Source organism: Xenopus tropicalis, chromosome 2, assembly GCF_000004195.4.
Source record: "Xenopus tropicalis strain Nigerian chromosome 2, UCB_Xtro_10.0, whole genome shotgun sequence".
Classification (NCBI taxonomy): domain Eukaryota; kingdom Metazoa; phylum Chordata; class Amphibia; order Anura; family Pipidae; genus Xenopus; species Xenopus tropicalis.
Window position 1 is genome coordinate 156,037,792 of NC_030678.2, and position 20,016 is coordinate 156,057,807.

General features: G+C 40.7%; 1 protein-coding gene across 3 annotated transcripts in view; it reads left to right on the plus strand.

Moving 5' to 3' along the window:
* Positions 1-20,016, plus strand: part of atp8a2 (ATPase, aminophospholipid transporter, class I, type 8A, member 2) — a 379,342-nt gene that overhangs the window by 187,359 nt on the left and 171,967 nt on the right. For all 3 annotated transcript variants that reach the window (XM_031897248.1, XM_012957935.3, XM_031897249.1), the window contains 2 exons: positions 17,524-17,707; positions 19,164-19,274. In XM_031897248.1, coding sequence (XP_031753108.1) covers positions 17,524-17,707; positions 19,164-19,274 — 295 coding nt within the window. The remainder of the gene's footprint in view (positions 1-17,523; positions 17,708-19,163; positions 19,275-20,016) is intronic.

The following is a 20,016-nucleotide window of genomic DNA, read 5'->3' on the forward strand; positions in this document are numbered from 1 at the left end:
TTACTATGATTATTCCTTAATTTTGTTGGCTGAGTGGATCTTAACATGATTTGACCACTCAAATTCTGGTTCATTGTGTGGGTGGGCTGGGGCTATGATGTGGCGACTGGTGATTGGCTGATCTCAGCATCATTTACTTACAGTCCTGTCTGAATTTCCCAATTTGGAAAACTGGATAGGCAGTTTTCAAGCAGAAAGTCCTTCTAAAAAACAGGTTGTCCAGGTAAAAACTAGACAGGTGGCAACACTACTAATCTAAAATGAAAAAAAAATTCTTCCATCCCCCCAGTACAGGCTTTTAAATAAGGATCCTTCTCAGCAGATTACTGATTTGTTTGCACTATTCATTAAAGGCAACACAAACTGTCAATGTAGAATTGCTCAGAGTGCTCGTCCCAACAATTTTGTGTGCAAAAACACCACATATTGGTCAGTTCTGCTGACCTGCCTGACAGTTTCAGGGCTACTCCAAAAGACTTTCCCTCTTCTTCTTCTTCTGAAATGACTGTCAGGCCAGTCAGTTGAACTGAGCAGCAGGTGGCGCTGTTGCAGTTTTATGATATTAGTAGTTGAAAAACTGCTAACATCTTGAAAACTAGAAACAATAATTAATGTAAATTGCAAGAGTGCTTTGAGGTGTTTGATATTCATTTGTTTTGAAGGTTTGCAGAAAAAATGAGCATTGCAATAAATTTAACTCTTCTGTGCTCACAAATTGGTAAAAATTGCAGGTCTGTCGGAACTGACCCCTGTGCTCAACAGCATCGGGGCCATCTGAAAGAGGATCTTAACCAAAAAATGAATTGATGTAAGAGCACTTTTGCAATTTATATTCATTTTCTTTTTTTCTCTTCAGTTTTGAGATATTTGCGGTTTTAGACTCCTAGTACCAGGCTTTTGGGGCAACTGAGAGTCAGCAACTAAACGAAACATAGGAAGGGTATAGAAAGTTAGGACTACTGACACTCTGACCTTCAAAAAGCTGCTGAGCCCAAATTCTGGTATTATTACTCTAGAACTGTCTGTACTGCCAATATATAGACAACTGTAAGAAAAAATAACTACAACAGATGGGTTAACATTTTAAATGCTGCGCAACTTGTGTGATTACACAAAAGTACCATTGTGCCAGCACTTCCTTTCCGGGTTCCTCTGTGATCTGTGCCTCACCATGTGGTGTTTGGGAACATGACACGCGGAAAGATCAAATGGGTTAAACATTCACTACAGTTTAGTGTGCTTTTTTATAATAGTGGCAGTTACCCTTTAACATGAATGTATGTTGGGTTACTTTATGCCATATTCATACATTGTTATTATTACAGCACAAAAGGGTCTGGGTAAAAACTAAGATTCTATTGCTGAATCTCTAATCCTGGATGAGGAGTTTCCTGATAACGGATCTCATAAGAGTGCTCTGTCTTGTCGGTACATCCATTTTACAGCTAGTGAAAGGGGTGGCTGTTAGGTACAATAAAGACAGAATGGGATATTAATTGCCAGGCTGTGTATTGCCTCCTGCAAACAACACAGCAGATTTTTCTGTTTATGACATATTGGAAACACATGTAGATGCTGCGGTGTGGGTGGATAGAGATATAAGATAGGAAGCTTTCAATAAGCCCTGGATAAATTACACTCACCTTGTAACATTTTCACAATTTGTTTCCATACTTGCCCTGATCAGTAGCACATGTCTGCAAACTGCGTGTAATAAGGCGAGCAACATGCTGGATTGGGAGCTGAGACATCCCTGGTGCCCAGATTGACTTGTTGCGGAAAAGAGGGACATTGCATCCAACTATACTGAGGAATAGTTGTGCCGCTTAGTGCCCAATCAGGTAGCACTTCTACCCCCTGTCTGACTGCCCTCTGCACCTTGTGGCAGGTAAAAAATCCACTGTGCAGGGGAGACCGCAGTGCTTTAGCATTACTTGCAATTCTGAATGATGCTCAAGTTAGGGGATGTATAGAATGCCTCAGTAGCGTAACTTCAGAAGGGCCCAGGGTGAACAGTCCCTCCTCCCCCAGCGACCTGCTTGCACTGTGCCTATGGTTTTCAGTGAAGTTTAAGGTAGGAGAGGGGCTTGGGAGGGGGCTTTAATACAGCAGACTGCTGTATATGTAATTATGCCACTGGATAGCCTACTTGCCTCCTCCTCCTGCTGCAATTCAGACAGGCAGTGCTTAATGCTCAAAAAATGACTAATGCACCCATTTTTGCACTTTGCACTCTGTGTTACAATAAGTAACTGACCTCTTATGTATTCAGAGAGGCCCTGTATCCCATCCAGAACATGTTAGTGTTAAACAAAGGGCCACTTTACCCTTTTGTGTGTAAGTTGTAATTGACTCATAGTACATCACTCAGGGGCTTAACTATAGAGGAAGCAGAGTAGGGGGGCCCTGGAGTGTAGGGGGGAGCCCTAAATATTAAGCAATTTCAACACATCTTGGTAGAATGAGTCATTTTACCAGTGTTTTGGGGCAGTGTCGGACTGACCCACCAGGATACCAGGAAAACTCCCGGTGGGCCCAGGTGTCTGTGGGCCCTCTTGCTTCTAACTGTTTAGCCGACAGTATTTCATGTCATTCTCTATTTCTGTATGGGAAGAAGGAAGCTTGATGGATAGAAGAATAGTGTATAGTATGTAAAGAAAAGAGACTAGGATAAAAAAAGAGTTTGAGGGAGGAAGGGAGGAATTAAAGTTTTGAGAGTGGGTTTTCTGCCATCTCAGTCCAACACTGTTTTGGGGGCCCTAAATTCAATTTTCCTTGGGGCCAGTAACATCTAGTTTAGCCACTGCACCCACTCATATACATGCACTCAGCTTCTGCTTTATACTCCTACTGAAGGAAAGTTCGACTACGGAGGCTGACAGTTGAATGTTGTCCTCCAAGGAATGATTGGGCTCTGGCCAATATATATATACAGTGTCGGACTGGCCTATAGGGATACCAGGAAAATTCCCAGTGGGCCCAGGTGTCAGTGGGCCCTCCAGCTTCTAGTCATTTGGCTTAATTCATTGTCATTACTTATTTTTCTATGGGAACAAAGCAACTAAATATATAGAAGAACCAATTATAGTATGTAAAGATAAAAAAAACCTAGTAAATATATAGACACAGTAAGAAGTGGATGAAAAATAGTTTGGAGAGTGGGCCCATGGTCTAGGGTTTTCTGGTGGGCCCCTGGCAACCCAGTCTGACATTGTATATATATAATATTAAAAGAATACACCTCATATTGCATAGCTGGCTCATTGTACAAAAAAGCTGAACCGCACTGGCCTAGAGCTCAAAGTAACGCGTTTATAAAAGCTTCTGAAATAAACGGTTAATCTTTCCCTAAACATAACGGCATGTGAACAAAAAGAAATCCTATTACATCCTGAAGTTTCTCTCCTTTGGGTAGAATTCCTCCAGAGCCGCTATTAAACCTGAATCTGTTTGTGTGATATTAATTAGGTGTTTTCTGCATCCTCTGGTTCGGGCGAGGGGTTGGATTTTGTTAGAACAATTAAAACACATCCGATGCAGATTCTCGCCCCCCATCCACAGCAGCTGCTGCGCTTCAGTCATCATTTTGCCCCTGCATTTAAAGGATCTGCAATATAAAATCTCACGTTACAATTTGTCAGATGACATTAAGATTCCTTTGAAAGCATGTGTTTTGCTCTAAATCACTTTCTCGTGTAACGGGGGGGGGGGGGGGAGGCTCATTGCTTTAGGATTTGATTCAGATGTGCTTTTTGCACTGGCAGAAATATAGAGTCATGTCAGAAATGGTGAGAAAAGGCGAAAAAGTCCAGTCGCTCTGTTTTATCACTGACATTTAATGAAATGATTGAACCTGCTCATTTGCTGTGCTTGTAGTCAGAATAAAGAGAAGAAACTATATAATAGTGGCAGCAGGAACTGTACTAGGTTTATACAGAAAAATAGAAGAGAAGACATTATCCCTTTTTATTTCTAAACAACTGCAAATGTTATTTTAATGGACATGCAAACCCTACATTGTTCTACAATGTATACAGATTGGGCACATCCCCCACCTAAATAGCATCATTTGTATTGTATATATCCCCTCTGTTTGCCAGCACCATCACATTTTGCTAAAACTAATAGCAGCTTTCACCTGGCAGCCATTTTCCCACTGAGATTATCAGTGATATTTACATCTGCAAACAGAACATGAGTGCTGTAAAGTTAATGCAATGAAGAATGCAGGCTTACACAGGCAGAACTTACTTTAATAAAAAGTTCTGCTAGGATTGAGCACTTTAATGGTTAAGTGGAGCTCAGGAGAGAATGTTAGGAGAAAAAATATGTTTCTCCAGCAGAGTAGATTTTCTATGGAAACCAGCATTACCAGTTGTACAGTGGCTGCTAGACTGAAGGGTGTGTTTAGTTACCTGAGTTGAAGCTCAACTGTTGAACTGAGCATGCTCAGTAGCCAAGAGCCAAAGCAAATTTCTAAGTGAGTTGGCCAAGTGGGTTAGCGGATGAGAAGAATCCTAAGTGATTAAGGGGATGCTGCAGCCTTACTATTAACCTTTGAACAGCTGGAGTGGTAGATTACATTTTTGTGTAGAGCGTCTATGTGTCCTTTGACTGCATGGAGCTTTGAGCCCCTGGTGCAGCCAGTGGATATGGGGAGGGGACACCGACTGTATAGACATAAGGGTGCATTCACTTACTCGACACAGTAAGCAAATTGCAATTTTTTCCCACAATGCACTGGGGTCTCCCAGAATTCATGCGTCATTGCTTGCACAGTATGGCTCTTCAATCGGATGCTTTACCATAGGATGCAGTTGCTCCGAATATATTTGCAGCCTGTCGTCATTTATTGTGTTTAGAATGCAAATGATGTCTGCTCCCAATTCTTTAGCCACAAGTATACTGTGTCTATTGAGACAGGGCGCTGAGGGAACCCGCCTGGTCAGGAGGTGACGGCGGTGACGGCGGCCATGGGTAGTGCAACACCGTGCGTCAATAAACACAGCAGCGCTTAATTTGGAAGGCAAACCAGTTGGCACTGAGTTCTGCTGAGCACAACTATATGTAAGTGTACAGAGCGTAACTGGACGCAACTTTTAATAAAAGTGATTTTAGGGACAATTTACTGTGCAGGTTGCCCACTGGGTCTGTGTATGTAAAAGAGTACTATATGCACCAAACAGGAAAGACAGTGAAGCAACATTTGTATAGGGGATAGGGTATAAAAAGGAAGTTAAAAAAGCAGACAAAAGCTTGTGACCTTCCAGACCAAGTTAGCAGCTTAATGGGCCTGCCCAAACGATATGTGGCAAAAATCGGGCAGGTATCAGTTGGACAGGAATACATCAAATGACGGGTCTTTGTAGTCACCAGTGTAAGATCTGCTTGTTGCTCCCGGGCCAGTCATCAGATTAATACTATTTGGCCTTACATATGGATGGTTAAATTAGGCCCAGATTTGCTTGTTTGGCAACCTTGCCAAATGAGCGGATCTGGCAGATGAAGGTTTCTAAAGACATTTTAAATATAGAGATTCTTGAGCCACTTTAAGCTGTGATTAGATCTGTCTTTGCTTTCGATCACCAGACAAGGAATGGTTTGCTGGTTAGGTCTCTGGAAAAGGATCTGCCAAGTTGGGTAGAGATATTAAAGCAAATTCCCAGTTTTACTCACTGTGTCTTCAGATTTAAAATCTAAAAAAAAAAATCTGAAGTCCAATGAAAAAGAATCAGGCGCAGTTTTTACTGTGTATGCATTGTTGTGTTATTTCTCCCATATAGCGAGCAGCGATTCTTATCCTTGTTGCGCTGATTTTTCACCATCTTGAAAACAGATCTTAAGTCAGTTTTATGGAGACCGCATCGTGACCCGTATGATTAAATGACTGAAAGCCAACAAGCCGCTGCTGAAAAATGTAAAGTGCTTTTCCCTTTACTTAAAATCCACTGTATATACATTAACCCAGAGGGCTGGGGGGGCGGTATGTGAGCCCCATACACAATCTAAAAGAAATACATGCACTTTAGGCCGCGTGGGAAGTGCTAATGTATTAAACAGTGGATTTAATAATTATTTCTGCAGCATGTGAAACAAATGACACAGCTCCTTGAATGGGAGCCAGTAATGGCTGAGGATCTGCTAAATAACTTTTTGGTTGGGTCTCTGGAAGAATTTGCTATTATCAATTTTGTTGATGAATGAAGTTAACATGTGACATCCTCTCTGGGCGCTGTGATGACTTTGGCAATGAAATATATATGTCATTTCTCCCCAGTATTCCTGATGGGCTCCATCCACTCATCACTATCATGGTACAATGATAAAAAACAAATTGAAGGTGACATCATTACCACAAAGGCAATGTTTTAGGAAAACATAGGAACTTACCAGCAAAACTAGTTTGTGATGGGAAACCAGTGTAATGTAAAGTTAATGACCCCCTCAGGGAACGTAAAATTGATCCTTGGCCTTCCATGATTCTTTCACAGACAGATATGTACAAATGGCTTATGGTGATGAATATTGTTGGGGAGATCCTATCTACAGAAAGACACTTTTAAATAAAAGCTTTTTGTGATACAGAAGTATGTGCATTTGTGTATGTGCAGCCAACGGGGGGGGGGGGGGTCCATATATGTTTCAGCACCTCAGATAATCAGCTTTCTTGTAGGAACATCAGAGGCAAAAGTGAAATCTCTTTTAAATACAACTGATACTGTAACGTTTTCCATTGGAAAATCTGATAGGAAGGTGACATTCTCATGGAGAACCAGTTTGGTAGAACAATCAGGTCCAGATTTGTGGGCAGGCCATAAAGGCATGGGCTTAGGGCAGCAAAGATCTGGGGGCAGCAAGCTATCAATGGCCACAGCTTCACTGGGGACATGGCAGGAGATTCTGATAGCCTCTTGAATATCCTGTCCCCAATGGAGAAGACTGCATTGGCGCTAGTAGTGGATGAGTGAGGGAGGGTTGTTGCCTGTTGGTGTGGGCCACTGGGGCTTATTGTGAGTTGTGGAGGCAGGGTATGACTCGCCGGGATGCTGGTGTGGGGGTTTGGGCAGTTTTGAGCCTGTGGGCAGTTGCAACTAGACAGCTAGAGAAACATTTTCATGTTCCTCCAACCACACACTTTCTGCATTTCGCCATTGGCAGATTGTTTTCGCAAAATGGCTGAAAAAATTTGCAGCGGAAAAATTCAGCGCACGTCCAAAAATTGTCGCCAGCGTCAAAAAAGAATAGTCGTGGGCATCAAAAGAATAGCCGCGCGACAAAATAGTAGCTGTGGGCGACAAAATAATAGCCACGGGCGACAAAATAGTAGCCGTGGGCGACAAAACAATAGCCACGGGCGACAAAACAATAGCCATGCGACAAAATGATAGCCGTGCGACAAAATAATAGCCGCGGGCGACAATTTTTTTTTGCCACACGGCATTTCTGCCGTTTTGCTAATTTTTCGCCGTTTCAACGATCTTTTGAAAGATTCACGAATTTTACGGCGAAGTGAAACGGAACAGATTCGCTCATCACTAGTGGAAAGCAGTGTAAAATAAATGGGGCATGTATAAAGATGTTTGTCTTTTGGCATAAGCCATTTAAGCCAATTGGAAAAGTTCCTGCAATTCAATTAAAAAAAAAGTGTAAAAAATCAATTTTCAAACGGTCACTGCTTTTTACATCTGAGTTTTACCTGGGTCTCTTTACTCTTCATTCTTCGCTGATGCCATTACCGCTAAACATTTACATCCAACAGGTGGGAGAATATTCACTCATTGCTCCATCTCTGTGGCTCGGGTACCATGTACCACCACTGTGTGTGCACACCGATCAGCCAACAGTTAAAGGAAAACTATACCCCAAGAATATTTTACCAACACACAGTTTATATCATATTAAGTGACCTATTAAAGAATCTTAGCAAACTGGAATATATATCAGTAAATATTGCCCTTTTACATGTTTTTCTTTGAGCCGCCATTTAGTGATGGGCTGGGTGCTCCCTCAGAGATCAGCTGACAGGAAATAATGCAGCTCTGACTGTAACAGGAAGTAGTGTGGGAGCAAAAGGCAGAACTCTGTTTTTTAATTGGCTGATGGGACCTAGCATGTATGTGTGCCCTTGGTTTGTTTGTGTGCACTGTGAATCCTATGATCCCAGGAGGCGGCCCTGGGACTTAAAATGGCAATTTTCTATTTAGGATTACCCAATAGCACATACTACTAAAAAAGTATATTTGTATGAAAATGGTTTATTTAGATGAAGCAGGGTTTTACATATGAGCTTGTTTATGCAATATATTTTTATAGAGACCCACATTGTTTGGGGGTATAGTTTCCCTGCAGGCAGTTGCTCTTGAAGGTACTTGCATCAAAATACACTCTTTGCTCTTCCGTGTAGTTTCACTTGGTGACGCTCACTCCTTAATTATGGGGAACTACTTGCATTAAAGTTCTAATTTTTTTTTTTAATTCTGAATTCTGTGGCTGATGCTGTGGTGTAACTATTGAGGGGACAGAGGGGGACTGATGTAAATTGGTAATAAAATAGCCAGTTCTATTGTAAGACATTATACCTGTACTTAGCAGGTGTGTGTATGTGTAGGCCCATAGCTACAGGAAGTTGTCACAATATCCCCTGCCTGGTATTTTAGTGGGTTCTGTGGGTACAAATAATCCGATTACATTGAAGAAGATAGAAATGATGTAAGTGGGCCAGTGCACAATCTTACAATCATTGGCTGGTTCCCATCTGACAGTATACCCCCTGCCTTCTTCAGGCTGCGCCTCCTGCACAGAAGAACCATATTACACCTAAATATATAGTAATCTGGACTGCTCACATTGGGCATTTCTAGCCACTCCATGTGACTGTGGCAGTTTCTTATTAATACATTTCCTCTATGCTTTGGTAGACTGTGAAGGTTCCAACCTTATCCCTTATAAAATATAGGGTGGAGACTTTATACTCAGTAGCAGAATTCCAACTTTACATTTCATGCCTGTTCCAGGCAGTAAAAAATTAAACTGTAAAAATTGCTGGAGCATGAGCAATTCCATAAGCTTTATAAATAAAAGCTGTCTTGTCTGCCACTGCGTCCCAACAGCCACCGTGCATTTTATTAGAGTTGTTATTTTGGAAGCCATAAAGGTCTCATTGGAAATATCCAGCTCACACAGGGTTAATGAACACATTATCCTTCTACTAATGGAAAGTTTAAAATGTCAGTGCAGATTGACACCGATGGCGAGTAGAAGTGTCCCAGGGCACAGACCCAGTGCAGAAGAATGTGCCATGGATTAACCTTGCTCTGCTTGTCCCATTTGGCTAAAGAGCCATTCTGTGAGATTTCTCCTTGCCTCTGATACCCCAGACAGAATATGTTACACAATATCGCTTCTTGAGTTTGGATATTTTATAAAGTTTTTCTCTGCGTGCCGGGCATGTTGGGGTGGAGGGTGGAAGAAAATAATTTGCTTTAAGGCACAATTTAATCAAATCCCTTTAGCAGACTCCAGCGCTCTGCTCAGCTTGCTAAACACGGGCAGGTTTGCTGCACAGTTGCCTGGAGAGAAATGGAAGTAAATACAATCACTGGCTTAGCACGGGGGACTAGGGGGGCTTTCAGCTCCTTATTCTAGGAATTTTATAGCAGTTTGCCGCACATCGAATTCCTGCTCCAATACTTACATTTAATACAACTGACATTCTATGATATATTGGTAACTGTGGCAGAAAAGGATATTATACACCATTTTTGTATATTAAATAATTGTATCCTGTGTTGTAAAACTGCTTATTCAAACCTTATGATTACTTATTTTCCATATTACTATAATTTCCCTATACAGGTATCGGACCCCTTATCCGGAATCCCATTATCCAGAAAGTTCCGAATTACAGAAAGGCCATCTCCCATAGACTCCATTTTAATCAAATAATTCACATTTTTAAAAATGATTTCCTTTTTCTCTGTTATAATAAAACAGTACCTGTACTTGATCCCAACTAAGATATAATTACCCCTTATTGGGGGCAGAACAGCCCTATTGGGTTTATTTAATGGTTAAATGATTCCCTTTTCTCTGTAATAATAAAACAGTACCTGTACTTGATCCCAACTAAGATATAATTACCCCTTATTGGGGGCAGAACAGCCCTATTGGGTTTATTTAATGGTTAAATGATACCCTTTTCTCTGTAATAATAAAACAGTACCTGTACTTGATCCCAACTAAGATATAATTACCCCTTATTGGGGGCAGAACAGCCCTATTGGGTTTATTTAATGGTTAAATGATACCCTTTTCTCTGTAATAATAAAACAGTACCTGTACTACATCCCAACTAAGATATAATTAATCCTTATTGGAGCCAAAACAATCTTATTGGTTTTAATTACTGTTTAATTATTTTTTTTTACCAGACCTAAGGTAGGAGATCCAATTTACGGAAAGACCCCTTATCCGGAAAACTCCAGGTCCTGAGCATTCTGCATAATGGGTCCCATACCTGTACCTTAAATTTCTAAAGACTGACCATAAGGGAAAGTGATTAAATGTAGTTATTTCACATGACTCATGTGTCATTCCTATTTGATTTGGAGAAAGCCAAAACATAATTGCAAATTGCTCCTGATAGTGGTATGGGGATCATTTGGAAGGAATGAATTTGATGAACTGTGAGTGGATCTTATAATGTATGATCACCTTTAAGCACTCAGTCCTTGTAGCTATCCCTGGTATCTTGCAGTACATCTGTGTCTGGGAGGGCAAGAACTAGCGACGAACCAAATCCAGGATTCGGTTCAGGATTCCGCCAAGATGAATCCATGCCTCTGGCCAAACCGAATCCTTGAAACGTGACTTTTTGTCACATAAAGATGGAAGTTGAAACATTTTCACAGCGTGCTTCATGCAGTTCTCTTTAACCCTTCCTTGTCCTAATTAGAATATGCAAATTAAGATTTGGTCTTTCGCACAGGATTGGGGGTTCGGCCAGATCCTAAAATAGTGCGTTTGTGCATCCCTGGAAAGAACCCTATCCATCATTTCCTAACCCTACATTTAATATTTACACAGGTAAATATTACACAGATTCACAGTCCACGGTCTTTCTGTGGTGTTATGGTGATATTTTCTATGGCAGGGGTCCCCAACCACGAGTCCAGGGACCGGTGCCGGGCCGTGGGCTGTGCTGAACTGGGCCACCTCTGCTCCCAATTACTTGTGATCCCAACTCCCTGATGCGTTACACAGCCATGACAATAGCTATGCGAAGCCCAGGAAGATTTCTACTGATTACGACAAGGACCAAAGTACTTTATTAAGCTGTATGTAATAATAATATTAATAGTAAAGTGCATAATATAAAATTTAACTAGCACTAGTTGCGCCGCACCCCCCATCCCCGGTCCTTGGAAAAATTGTCTTGCTTGAAACCGGTCCGTAGTGCAAAAAAGGTTGGGAACCACTGTTCTATGGGACTAATGGGTACTAATAAATCAGTTCCATCAATTCAACCACAATGTCAGTGAACACTATATAGTGTCTGTGGGGGGCACCTGGGTTCCCTATCTGTACAGTGTCTGTTGGTGGTTCCAGGAGTTCCTTATCTGTCCTTGTGGGTGGCACATAGCCCTGACAGATAGGAAACATTACTTTGTCAGTATCCGCATCCTTTTAATGTGCTCTGTCGTCCCTCGGCACAAACAGAAGCATTATTTGCATTAGGAGCAAGGATTGCAGTAGCATACGGCTCCCATATCCTGTCCAATCACCATTATTTATTTTTATAGTGCCAGGAAAGTACGCAACGCTTTAGAATAATAATATAACACTCGGGGGACTTAACAATAAATTAACAAACATGGGTTACAGAATGAAAGAGAAGAATTAGAAGCCCTGTATCCTGTGCAATCTGAGGTTATTTAATGCAAAACAAAGACCTCCTATGACTTCGCAGTCCCACTTCCATATCCCATATCCCTGCTCATAATCTTCCTGTGTTTTTCATACATTTGCTACTGATGCAGAAGGAAATTAGAAGCTTCTAGAAATCAGATGCTTCTAGAAAATCAAGCAGTGATTGTTCTTAATTAAAATGCAATCAGTGCAGCCCAGCAATTTCATTTATTAAAAGTGTCCCTGATTTTCCTTGGACCTTGTAACCTTGTCATGGGAAGCATTCGAAGATTGGACTTCCCGCCTTCACTCCAGTGGAGATACGCTTATAAAATGCCTCACTGAGGGACACCGCTTGGAAAGATAGTCAATGATATCTAGTATAAATAAATTTAAAGCAACTGGACTTGTTTGGTAATCATTGAAGACATTTCACTACTCATCCGAGCAGCTTCTTCAACTGAAGAAGCTGCTCGGATGAGTAGTGAAACGTCTTCAATGATTAACACTAGATATACCATGACCTGGATGAATGAAAATCTTCATAGACAGATAGTCAATGAGTTTGGTAAAGAACAGCCAACCAGCCTTACTATATGGTTCAATATGGCCAGCCATACTGGCAACCCTTTTTAATGCACAAAAAGGGGGCATGAAACATTTTTTGCAAGACTTAAGATCTTATAGATCTGTGCCCCCAAAGATGCCCCAGTAGCCCCCCATCTTCTTTCATGCTGATTCCCTGCACATGATCTGTGCTGCTGGCACTTACCTGAGCTTAGGGACCCACTCACAATATACTGTATATATAGAATATAAATGGCACAATATACTGTATATATAGAATATAAATGGCACAATATACTGTATATATAGAATATAAATGGCACACTATACTGTATATATAGAATATAAATGTCACACTATACTGTATATATAGAATATAAATGGCACACTATACTGTATATATAGAATATAAATGGCACACTATACTGTATACATAGAATCTAAATGTCACAATATAAGGCTAATTAGTAAATAATTTATATTATTAGTACATGGCATCTCAGAAACCAGTGCAATTAGCATCATAATCAGCCCTGTAGCATCAGCTTATATGACAGGCCCACCTTATTTTCTGCTTGATACTTTGCAACACCCCCTGAGCTCAGCTTCTCAACAGCTGCCCAGAGCGCACTGAGCATGTGAGTATCGCAGACACTTTCCAAGATGGTGACCCCCTGTGACAAGTTTGAAGTCCTGGATCATTGCTGCTTTGAGATGCTGAAACTTTAGACTGGTGCAATAAGTTCAGTATATAAAATGTGCCATTTTTAGCCATATTCATTTTTAGGGTTTAGTTTTTATTTAGGTAATGGCCGGAATTGTGCCCCCTCTTTACACTTAGTAATTGTAGATGAGCCTGTATAGTGAATCTTTTTTATCCAAAATATTTTTCTCACTATTTAACATTACAGATATTAATACAGAATTGCTGAATAGTTCACATTTCCATTCAGTGGATTTTTTTTTTTTTACCTTTTGGCTGATATGAACATTATAAACCCCCACCAGGCAAGGATAAAGGGGAATGGCAAACACACACAGGTCTCTGTTTTATAACACGTTGGTATTATTGAAAAGATTTCTGGTTTGGCCATCAGTCCTTATTGATAAATGCCTTGTTACAGACTGATTTGGAGAGTAAAGCTCGGCTTAGCCCCAGGTGCGCAGGAGCAGCCCTAAACAAATGGCTTCCAGATGATTCCGTAAATAAGGAAAAGCTGCCTGACGGCATTTGCATTTCTGTGCATGAGAATTATTATTTTTATAGCTCAGTCAATTTGTTTCGTGCTGTTTCTGATAAAGTGCTCGCTGCCCTTTCCCTGGGTCCTCTGCGTGTTTGAATCGGCCGCGCAACCCTATTTGGATAGCATTACCTCCTAAAAATGGAATATTATTCACACTTGGATTCCAGGGGAAGAAATGGTGTAAAAACCAGTATGAAAAAATGCTCCTTCCGTTTTTATTTTTCCTGTACAGGTAGTAGCGTTGCCAGATGTGTAGATGGATTTTATTTAAGCCAGTCTTATGGGAGCACACCATTTAAAACCAAAAAAAAAAAATGTGCTGGAAATGATGATTTTTTAAAAAAAGCAAAGCCTTTGGGTACCAATTACAGAATGTTCCTGAATAAAGGTTTACTGGCTGTACATTCTAGACACACCGTGATATGAACAAAAAAGTATATATTTTGCTTTAACTGTTTAAAGTCAAACAGGTCAAACTGGCAAATATTGTACAGCCTGGCATATATATACAGACAAAAGAGGTCCTTTGCACTCACCCATTGTCAATATATTATATACAGTGGTGTGAAAAACTATTTGCCCCCTTCCTGATTTCTTATTCTTTTGCATGTTTGTCACACTTAAATGTTTCTGCTCATCAAAAACCGTTAACTATTAGTCAAAGATAACATAATTGAACACAAAATGCAGTTTTTAAATGAAGGTTTACGTTATTAAGGGAGAAAAAAAACTCCAAATCTACATGGCCCTGTGTGAAAAAGTGATTGCCCCCCTTGTTAAAAAATAACTTAACTGTGGTTTATCAATTTCAATTTTCAATTTCAATATCAATTTCTGTAGTCACCCCCAGGCCTGATTACTGCCACACCTGTTTCAATCAAGAAATCACTTAAATAGGAGCTACCTGACACAGAGAAGTAGACCAAAAGCACCTCAAAAGCTAGACATCATGCCAAGATCCAAAGAAATTCAGGAACAAATGAGAACAAAAGTAATTGAGATCTATCAGTCTGGTAAAGATTATAAAGCCATTTCTAAAGCTTTGGGACTCCAGCGAACCACAGTGAGAGCCATTATCCACAAATGGCAAAAACATGGAACAGTGGTGAACCGGAGTGGCCGGCCAAAATTACCCCAAGAGCGCAGAGACAACTCATCCGAGAGGCCACAAAAGACCCCAGGACAACATCTAAAGAACTGCAGGCCTCACTTGCCTCAATTAAGGTCAGTGTTCACGACTCCACCATAAGAAAGAGACTGGGCAAAAACAGCCTGCATGGCAGATTTCCAAGGCGCAAACCACTTTTAAGCAAAAAGAACATTAAGGCTCGTCTCAATTTTGCTAAAAAACATCTCAATGATTGCCAAGACTTTTGGGAAAATACCTTGTGGACCGACGAGACAAAAGTTGAACTTTTTGGAAGGAGCGGGTCCCGTTACATCTGGTGTAAAAGTAACACAGCATTTCAGAAAAAGAACATCATACCAACAGTAAAATATGGTGGTGGTAGTGTGATGGTCTGGGGTTGTTTTGCTGCTTCAGGACCTGGAAGGCTTGCTGTGATAGATGGAACCATGAATTCTACTGTCTACCAAAAAATCCTGAAGGAGAATGTCCGGCCATCTGTTCGTCAACTCAAGCTGAAGCGATCTTGGGTGCTGCAGCAGGACAATGACCCAAAACACACCAGCAAATCCACCTCTGAATGGCTGAAGAAAAACAAAATGAAGACTTTGGAGTGGCCTAGTCAAAGTCCTGACCTGAATCCTATTGAGATGTTGTGGCATGACCTTAAAAAGGCGGTTCCTGCTAGAAAACCCTCAAATAAAGCTGAATTACAACAATTCTGCAAAGATGAGTGGGCCAAAATTTCTCCAGAGCGCTGTAAAAGACTCGCTGCAAGTTATCGCAAACGCTTGATTGCAGTTATTGCTGCTAAGGGTGGCCCAACCAGTTATTAGGTTCAGGGGGCAATTACTTTTTCACACAGGGCCGTGTAGGTTTGGATTTTTTTTCTCCCTAAATAATAAAAACCCTCATTTAAAAACTGCATTTTGTGTTTACTTGTGTTATCTTTGACTAATAGTTAACTGTGTTTGATGATCAGAAATATTTAAGTGTGACAAACATGCAAAAGAATAAGAAATCAGGAAGGGGGCAAATAGTTTTTCACACCACTGTAAATAGTCAATCAAATTGTTTCACTCCTGCAGCTGGCTGAAAAAAGCCAATCGCTGATTGATTGCTATGGGTTACTGCCCACGGGCAAATTTGCCCTGTGTGAAAAGTAACACAAAAGTAAAAAATCTTTTCTACCCTGCTCCAATAATTGCCCTATCCTTCACAGCGTTTATTATTCTGAATGCTTTATTAGAAAATACCTTGTAAAACTCTGCATCCAGTCATCTCCTCCTAGCCTTCCTTCTGTACAGGCAAACAATTGACTTCCGGTTTTGGAGTCAGGCAAGGAGGAGATGTTGATCGTCGCATTGTGGATTGTGCCAGAGGGAAGATTGCTGTATTTGAAATAACCGGATGCAAAGTTTTACAAGGTATTTTCTAATAAAGCATTCAGAATAATAAACGCTGTGAGGGATAGGGCAATTATTGGATTCTCAGCTTATAGGTAAATGCAGGGTGAGAATCGACCCAAAAAACCTTACTGATGTGTCCGTGCCCGGAGCAATTGTATCAGCCCAGGTGCAGCCACACGGAGCAGATTTCCGCAAAAAAACTGCTCAAGTATTCAGTTCAAGCCAAAATTGACTCAGTGTGCCTGCACCTAGGCCAATGTAGTGACTCCGGGTGCAGACACATCAGTAAGGTTTTTGGAGTGTAGAGGGGGATTCTCGCCCTGCATTTATCTGTAGGCTGACAATCTGTGGCAGGAGCCTAAGGGATCCAATGTGAATCAGTGTAAATTGCATAATCTCAAAATCGCCTTCTCTTCGCTTCTGGAAACTCATAATGAGGTACAAAGGTATTTTCTGATGTTTTCATCATCACCCTTAAAGTGATATTGACTTCTTTGTAAAGAGTTGGAGACATTTTTGGTGATGTAAGGGTGATGTCACAGAGAGAGAGAAACAAGTAGTTGATACCTGTAGCCCATTTCTCTTGTAAATCTAACTTTTTTATTATTTATTCATTTTCTTTCATTCAGCCTTCTCGCCTAAATATCTTACAACTCATAGGTGATGAAAACAATTCTATCCAGTGGGTGCAACTGCTATTTCTTTTTAAAAATAATTCTGTCAGTGCAGTTACTCTAGAATTCTCTAGTTGGATTAGTAAATCCATTTAGCGGAATCCTACGGGAACCTCTCCAGTCTGAGTGTGAGTTCTGTTGGAATCCCTGCTGCCCTACCTGCCGGTTTTCAGACAGAGGTTTGAACCAATTTGCTCATAAAGCAGGTGATTTGTGTAGTCCCAGGGTCTATGTTATGGGTTTAAAGGCATCTTATTTTCAGCAAAGGAAGGGATTGAACTCATAGCAGTAGTGTCAGAGTGTTGAAACGAAAGATAATTTTGCTGTATGAGGCTTCAGTTGGTTTTGGAAGTCAAATCGGTTGTAAATTAGAATATGGAACCAAAGAGAAAATTTTACAGACGAGAATCATTTCACATAAAGGATTTCTAAACACATTTTTTAACATCTGCAATATATATTAAGTATTGAACTGGGGCCCTTTCCAAGAATTGCAGCTCGGCTCGGTCTAAGTCTGGTTTACAGCTGTCACTTTTGAAAGACACGTATAATTTGCAACCTTACAGTAGCTGACTGGCTTTCTCCTTCCTTTCCAGAGTGTCTCCGCTGCAGAAATCTGAAATAGTAGACATGGTAAAGAAACATGTGAATGCCATCACACTGGCTATTGGAGATGGTGCCAACGATGTAGGAATGATCCAGACCGCCCACGTAGGAGTCGGGATCAGTGGGAACGAGGGCATGCAAGCAACCAACAACTCCGATTACGCCATAGCGCAGGTCAGAAGCACAAAAGAGCAGCTGCTTTGAAATTGGGATAGAGGTATCAGCTGCCTGGTACCAAAAGCCATTTTAGCACAGTCACTGTGTGGATATCCTACTGACGCCGCCCTATATACCAACGGCTTCAGTGTATTAAGAATGCATATTATTTTCTATTCTTAATGCTGTCCCTGGGACTTCGCCTCTGCAGACAAATCAACTATATCTAAAATATACTTACATTTGTCTAAAATATTATTAAATGTTAAGAGAGTGGGAGTTATTAATATAAATGTTGTCCATGTTCTTGAATACATTAGAGTTCATATTTATCACTAGGGATGCACTGAATCCAGGATTCGGTTTGGGATTCGGCCAAGATTCAGCCTTTTTCAGCAGGATTCTGATTCGGCTGAATCCATGCCTCTGGCCGAGCCGAATCTGAATCCTAAAATCCTAAATTCTAACTTCTTCTCATGTAAACATGGAATTTGAACATTTTTCCCATTTTTCCCAGGTTTAACCCTTCCAAAACCAAATTAGCATATTAATAAATAATATATTATTAGGATTTGGATTTGGTTTGGTATTCGGCCGATTCCTTTATGAAGGGTTCAGGGGCTCGGCCAAATCCAAAAATGCATTTTGGTGCATCTCTATTTATCACTTTACATATTATAGTATATCTCCTCTGCTGTGTATGCAGCCCCTCTTTGAATAACTATGGCCCTTCCTTGGTTTTGCCACCCAGTTCTGCATGCCTTTATTTTATGTTCATTTCTCCCGGCCTTTATCTTCTATTTTCCCTTTCTGTTATACCCGCTTATCTCTCTTCTTGGCATCATTTCCTTTTTTTGAATAAACTTCCCTTCCCATTCAGTTTCCCACTCCTTTTTTTGTCCTCTTCCATTTTCTGTGCTGCTGTATTATATTCCCTTCTCCTTTTCCATTCTCTCCTTCATTTTCCTTTCTTTTGCCCTTTCCCATTTTACTCTTCTAATACTTCATTCTTTCCACTTATTTGCCGTTGACTCAGCCTTTTTTCTTCCACCTTCTCTTTTCTTTTTACACATTTCTGCTCCTCTTTTGTTGGAACTGTTTATGGCTACTCAATGTTCTATAAATCCCCACAAACATTGACAGGCACTTTAGCTGCCTAAAATCCACCCTTCAAAAACATGATTAGATATATATCTATATTCATAAACAGACAAACTAGTACCAGTTATCAATCAATTCTACAGTTATAGTAATCAGCTTCACTGATTGGAGACCTTCTTCTATTTTTCCAGGTATAGATATAAAACCTATTTCAGATAAGGGATATGGATCTTCTTACCTTTAGTCTACTTTGTGTAGCTGCCCCCAACCCCTGCCCGTAAAATTATTATGACAAGGTGGCAACCCTAGATGGGCACATAGTATGCCAATATTAAAGCACTATCAGATGAATGATTCCTTTTTCTATTTGCAGTTTTGCTATTTGGAGAAGCTGCTACTCGTGCACGGAGCTTGGAGCTACAATCGAGTGACCAAGTGCATCCTATACTGTTTTTACAAGAATGTGGTTCTCTACATCATCGAGGTAAGATTTCATGTATGAAAACCCACAAAGACTCGCTCGCTAGCCTATGAGTAACGGTGGCCATCCTTATAGGGACCTCCAGCGTGTTTGCCTTTTGATGGAGCCAAGTAAAACACAAAAGTGACACAGACATTTATCAAGTAGTGAATTTCCTTAACATCATTTACACACCAGTCACTAAAAATGGCTCAGCTTTCTTTGCTCGCAGAGTATCTTGAACGATATGCACCGAGCACGAAATCCATTAAGTGCCAAAAGACAGCTGCCATAATATTCAGAAGGCACATGTTCCGAACCTCTAAGTACTTGCGAGAGACCTTCCCAGCTCTTTATATTTCAACTTCAAACACTTTGCATAGCTCGCTCTTGGCTGGTATGGAGCACTGCAGCTATGCTTTTTATTCTACACACAAGGTAAATCCTTGGCTAAATCCTCCTCCCCAGCTCACAGCTCCTATATACAGCTGGAGAAACCCCTCAGCTTTGATATTTATATCACTAAAGAATTGATACTGGTGACCTTTCTGTCTCGAAAAGCTTTAGGGAGGGCTGTGATATTTGCTTCACACAACTTCCAAAAATTGTCATTAAAACGAAAGTATTCCCAAAATACTGTGCTACATGAAACACCAGGCATGCTTAAATGGCGCTCGCTGCTGGAGAGTAACCTGGGGGAAGCATTTCGTCTTTGCACTGAGATGATGATAATACAGAACATTTGTAGGCTATATATATATATGTA